The 6,000-nt window shown below is 36.3% G+C and overlaps 1 protein-coding gene across 1 annotated transcript; it reads left to right on the top strand.

Moving 5' to 3' along the window:
• The first annotated feature begins 307 nt into the window (after positions 1 to 307).
• Positions 308 to 4,735, top strand: snapc5 (small nuclear RNA activating complex, polypeptide 5). Its single transcript, XM_067390330.1, has 4 exons — positions 308 to 444; positions 957 to 1,072; positions 1,149 to 1,223; positions 3,686 to 4,735. Exons 2-4 carry the CDS (start codon positions 983 to 985, stop codon positions 3,863 to 3,865), a joined length of 345 nt encoding a protein of 114 aa, XP_067246431.1. The 5' UTR covers positions 308 to 444; positions 957 to 982; the 3' UTR covers positions 3,866 to 4,735.
• The last annotated feature ends 1,265 nt before the right edge of the window (positions 4,736 to 6,000 follow it).

Genomic DNA, 6,000 nt, shown 5'->3' with positions numbered 1-6,000 from the left:
ATATATATATATATATATATATATATATATATATATATATATATATATATATATATATATATATACTGTATATACACTGTATATACACACACACAAAACCAATAAATATATTAAATGTAATAATTATTATAATTATGATGTGCAGACATTATTATGCATACTTATATTATATTATATTATATTATATTATATTATATTATATTATATTATATTATATTATATTATATTATATTATTTCTATTACATATTAGAAGCTAGCTATAACAGAAAGACTCTGGTCAGTTCAGACCTGCGGCACTCCTGGCTCTTCACGTGCTTTATGCGCATGCGTGCTGAAAGTGCGCGTGACATGTTCTTCAGAATGCTACAACTGGGGAGTTGAGAAGAAAATAAACAGTTTAATCGAAATCATGCATGTTCCACAGAGCGTGTTGAACCAATAAAGTAAGTCACGTCGTTTGGTTTACGAGGCTAAAAAAGAACTGAGTAATGCTTAAAGAGATAAATTGCTTGTAACTGTATTTATTTCCGCTAGCATTCTTGCTAAATGAGCTGACTGTACACGGTACATTATTTTAAGATGGGTTCGGTCATTGTTTTAAATAAGAAAACGTAAATAAAATAACTGTTTAGATAATGCATTATTTAGATGTCTGTTAAAGGTTTGAATAATACTACTCCGCACGATAACTAATGGAATGACAGCGTGATTCCCAGAGAAAGGCAACAGCAGCCTGTAAACCGCTGGAGATCAGGAACATGATGTACTCCTAAACCAAACAGCAAGCACGATTACAAATTCCATCTACGATTTGATCTTGCAGGCTGTACAATTAATTTCACCATTGTTTAACTGTAATTAGTAGTTCTAGAGCAATGCATGTTTGTTTCTGAAATCCGAGGCCATGTTCTGTAATTAAGCAACGAAAAACATTCTCTCGTGCTTTTGTGTGCAGTAATGCTGTAGAAACACTCGTCCACTATGCTGAGTCGCCTTCAGGAGCTCAAGAAGGAAGAGGAGACTCTTCTGAAAATAAAAGTCATGCTGCAAGATCAGCTCAACAGACTTAAGGTAAGAACAAACATATTTAGATATTTCATTGTGATCTTTGAGCATAAATCTGATTGTCTTTGTTTATGTTCATCAGTTTGAGGAAGGGACCCTGAAGTCAATGATCAATGCTCAGTCTGAAGAAAGCCCAAATGAAGCCCCTGTCCCTGAGGTAAATAAACAAAAGGACAACACCACATAATCAGTCATATTGTTCTTCAACTATTCTAAACACTGGGGATTTAATTTAAAGGAGCTGTACACTCAAAAATAAAAATATAAATTATATACAAAATATTTTGCTCCCTCAAAGTATTTTCTTTCGTGAAACTCTAGTCACACTGTCCATGTTTATACAACGAAAGTGAATATTGATTTATACTGCAAAGCTCCATAATGGTCAGAAAAGCATCATAAGAGTAGCTCACACACTCTTAAAGGGGTCCTTGATTGTGATTTCACTTTTTTAACTTTAGTTAGTGTGTAATGTTGCTGTTAGAGCATAAACAACATCTGCAAAGTTCAATGCAAAGGGAGATATTTTCACACCTACTACAGGACTAACCCTAAAATTTACATAAACCCTGCCCCCGAGAATACGCTACAAAGAGGGTGAGGCCATGTTGGGCTGCTGTTGTTACCATGTCAGTGCTTCCCACAAGTTTGAAATATACTTGCGGTGGTAGCCGGGCGAAAAATCCTCCTATTACCCACGGCACAAAAATGGTCTACTACATGTGACAAACAAACAATTGTGTGATTTTGAACAGTATTTATATTTATTTAAATTAGTTTTAATTAAATAACATATTACATTTAATTACATACTAATATTATGCATTATTATGTATTGTAAATTGTGCAAAATTACAGTATTTAAATGGTTCACATTTTCCTATGTTCTCCTTGCTGTCATATAGTGTCTCTCTCAGTGAATGGGTGAACACAGATTTTACTAGTAAAATTTATAAAATGAATAATATATGTGTCAAATAATGTTCTTAGTCTTTTCTTTCTGTGGGTGAGACTACAATTAAATGGAATTAAATGGAAATCAAATTAAATACAATTTATAGTGTAACCAAAATACCAATAATGCCCAAAAGAAAATACGTAGCATGTGACTTTTAATTATAAAACAAGCCCGAAACAACGGGACTCTTATTTTGAAATGTCTGTACTATTGCAGGCTGATCCTTCAGATTCTTACAATCGTCTAAAACATTTTATATAAAGGCCATAAAGTAGACATTGTAATAATTCATCAACTTGAGTTCATTAGTAATCGCTTGGCATAAATCTGCGCTTTTCATTGATTGAGAATCACTTTGAAGCAGTCTGAAGCGCTGTTGTGCGAGCCTATAAAGCGCAACAGTACCCCCTTGTGACTTTACAAAATTCAGCGCCCGTTTGAATGTCAGCGGGAGTAAACAGTTCTGACGCACAAGTAACGAGCAGGTATGAAATGACTAGTTAATCGATCTTGGGATGGTTTCATTATCTTGTGCGGATATAAAAGTATAAGAGGATAAAAATAATAAAAGCAAAATTGTGTCTCCGAATATAATTGAGCAGCCGTTATTATACGTGGGCGGCCCTATTACTGTGCACTATTCTATGAAGTTTTTAAGTACAAATAGTGCAGTAGTGCGTTCACACTGAAAATTCCAAAAAGAAAAAGTACACTTTAAATACCCGGATGATGCACTAAATTAACGGAAAAAACGAAGTGTGGAATGTTGGACACTTCGTGCACTCAACTGTCGCAGCTTTAATTACGTAGTGGAGGGGGAGGGAGGATCGGACTCTGTTGTTAAATGACAAAATAACCTTATACAATTCACGCACTACATGGATGGGACGCAACTTATGTGTGGGAAGCACTGCCATGCCATCATTTTACGCCAGACTGCTTCACAAACGAGGATCAATTCAACGCAAAAGATTAACATGCTAGTCGATGAGTTGAATCAACTCCACAACAACTACATACATTTATCCACTAACCATTCAGAAACGTCCAGTTGCATTCTAAAAGTTGTAACTTCTTCCTGAGTCTCTCCATCAGTGTCCGACTCCGGTTTGAACAATGTAAGGCTGAACACCTTTACTGAAAATCATCATTTTGTCTGCGTGAGATTCTCCAGCTTTGTTGTTGTGTAGCAACCTATGCTTGAACTGTTAAAGCTCCGCCCTCTTTTTGAAAGCGGATCGGGAGCAGCAGCTCATTTGCATTTAAAGGGACACACACAAAAACGTCACGGGTTACTTGTGTAACCCTGGTTCCCTGAATAAGGGAACGAGACGCTACGTCATATGACGTTATGGGAACCCATAACGTCATATGACATAGCGTCGACAGTTCCCATGAAAGGGAACTGTGTTTTTGTTTAACACCCAAATAGGGTGCTATAATAATTTATTATAGCTTTGACAAGCTATAATAAATTATCTGTGGGGTATTTTGAGCTGAAACTTCACAGACACATTCTGGGGACACCAGAGACTTATTACATCTTGTAAAAGAGGCATTATAGGTTGACTTTAAATATGAGGATCTTTATGTCTTTCCGATCTTTTTATTTATTTATTTTAAAAGGAGGTTTTAATTACTTTTATTTTTGTTATGCACAGGTGGAAGTCAACCTGGATGATGAGACAGAGATCAACCAGACCAAACTTGTATTGGGTGCTCAAACAGACTATGACATGGAAGAAGAAGACGAGGAGGAAGAGGACGAGGAAGATGACGACGATGGAGATGGTGACCTTGACATGGTGCTAGAAGATGAGGATGAAGACGACGACTACTGACTGTGCCTGCAAAGAGAGCGTTATCATTTACTCCTGTGTTTAGGTGTGTAATCTGCACATTTGGCATGCTGAAAGAGACTGTCTCTCTGTCTAAGATTGGTGTTGCTTTAGATAAACTGTTGGTTCACCATCTATTAAATCCTCCAGAAGTATGTGTAGCACAAATACAACTCCTCCTATAACTGTGCTGTTGGCCAAGCCTGCACTTTATGTATTTTTTTAAATACATATAAATTAAAGATTGCACCAATCCTATTTCATGGCGTTTACCAAGTGATGCTGTACTGTATAGGCTTTATTTAATATTGTATTGTATTGATTTCAGATTGAATGCATTATGATTATGAAGCTGATGATAAGTATTATGTATGTTCATGTTCATGTTGTGAACTCGCAGAGGTATTTTTTCTATTTAGACTGAGTGTGTGGAATAGGTTGTGTATGCATGGGCATGACAATTGTTCTAGCTGAGCCAGTATTATAACTTTTTTGTACTTCATTGTTAATGTACAGAGAGTTTCTATGTTTTCTTAGAGAAAAACATCTTTGAAGGTGCTCAGCGTAATAGACTTCAACTTGGAGTGATGCAAGTTGTTTGGTTAGGTGTTTTGGTGTTGCCTTGATGTAAATGTATGAAGTGTGAATGACATTTTTACATTAACCCCTAGGTACATGCTAATAAAGGCGAGTATGATGATCAGACAGCTGCATTTCCACTTTTGCCCAGTATTACTGATAGAGTAATTTAGTTTCTGTGACAACAGACTTGTGCCCCCTCCCAACCATGGCATGAACCTGCAATGCAGTAAAAACACTATCAGCATTTTTTAAACAGCTGTTAACAATGCGCTACAGTGGGGGCAGCTCTGGAGAAGAATTATGCCACAAAAATAAATATCCTCCTAGGATCTAGAAATAGACTTTTGTCCACTTCAGTGAATTTCTCTGACACCATACATGTCAGTTTCCTGTATGCCTTTCAGAGATACCAATTATTTGGAGGTTTCACTATGACAACAACAACTCTTGGTCTTTAAAATGACTGATACTAATTTAGTGATAAAATTTAGCACTCTTATGGAAATATATTTTGTAATTATTTAAATCGGACTAATTTTCAAATTGTCATTAATCAGCATCTCTGGAAAATGTTATGGGGTTTCTAATCAAAATTACTTTCACTTAAAGGTGCTAAAGAGGATCTTTTTGTCGACTGAGAAACCAAAGACTGTTAGTGAGTTTTTGAAATGAGCGCATGCATTTCAAGGGAACGCCTCCCAAGACTCATGCACGAGTATTGGAACACGAGTGTTTACCACCGGCATTCGTTGTGTCGTGTTAGTGGATTCATTATGTCAGACTCACCGCAGGTAACTCATAATCTGCAGTTGTTGCTCCTGTCTCCTGACAAAGACATTGCATGCGGCGCCTGTAGAGTGTGGAAAGTTACTGGAGCCCGCAGCCGCGCACGTCTCTCACAAGGAAATCATGGCAGTGATTGACAAGCCAGAGGGCCAATCGTTTATGCGATGATTGGCTGATGTTTTTAAGGCCCTACCTCGTGCACAGATGATGTATATTAATATTATTCCTTTCAGTGCACCTAAAAAATAGTCTTTTATCAGTTAGTAAAGACAGTTTCAAGTAATATTGCAAAAATGTATAAAACAAAACATCCTCTAGCACCTTTAAAGGGTTAGTTCACCCAAAAATGAAAATTCTGTCATTTATTACTGTCTGTCATTTAAGACCTTCATTCATCTTTAAAACACTAATTAAGATCTTTTTGATGAAGTCTGAGAGGTTTCTGCCTCTCCATAGAGATCAAAAGCAACTACCACTCCAAGGTCCAGAAAAAAAGACATCATTAAAGTACTTCATGTGACTCCAGTGGCTTAAACTCAGTTTTATGAAGTTAAGCAAGTGCTTTGTTTGTGCAAAAAAACATAATTCACCACTTTACCTACAAAAATATTGATCTTCAGTGCGCGTTCATGAGAGCTTCAAGGCGTGCTTTTTGTGTTCACATGAGAGCTGGCATTGTTGTGTGAACACTCTTTGGTTAATATTATTTGTAAATAAAGTGGAAAATTATGTTTTTTTCTTGTTTTTTTTTTCACAAACAAAGCACTCAC

Source organism: Chanodichthys erythropterus, chromosome 7 (genome assembly GCF_024489055.1).
Source record: "Chanodichthys erythropterus isolate Z2021 chromosome 7, ASM2448905v1, whole genome shotgun sequence".
Lineage (NCBI taxonomy): Eukaryota > Metazoa > Chordata > Actinopteri > Cypriniformes > Xenocyprididae > Chanodichthys > Chanodichthys erythropterus.
The sequence above is the reverse complement of the archived record's forward strand: the minus strand, read 5'-3'. Positions and strand labels throughout refer to the sequence as shown.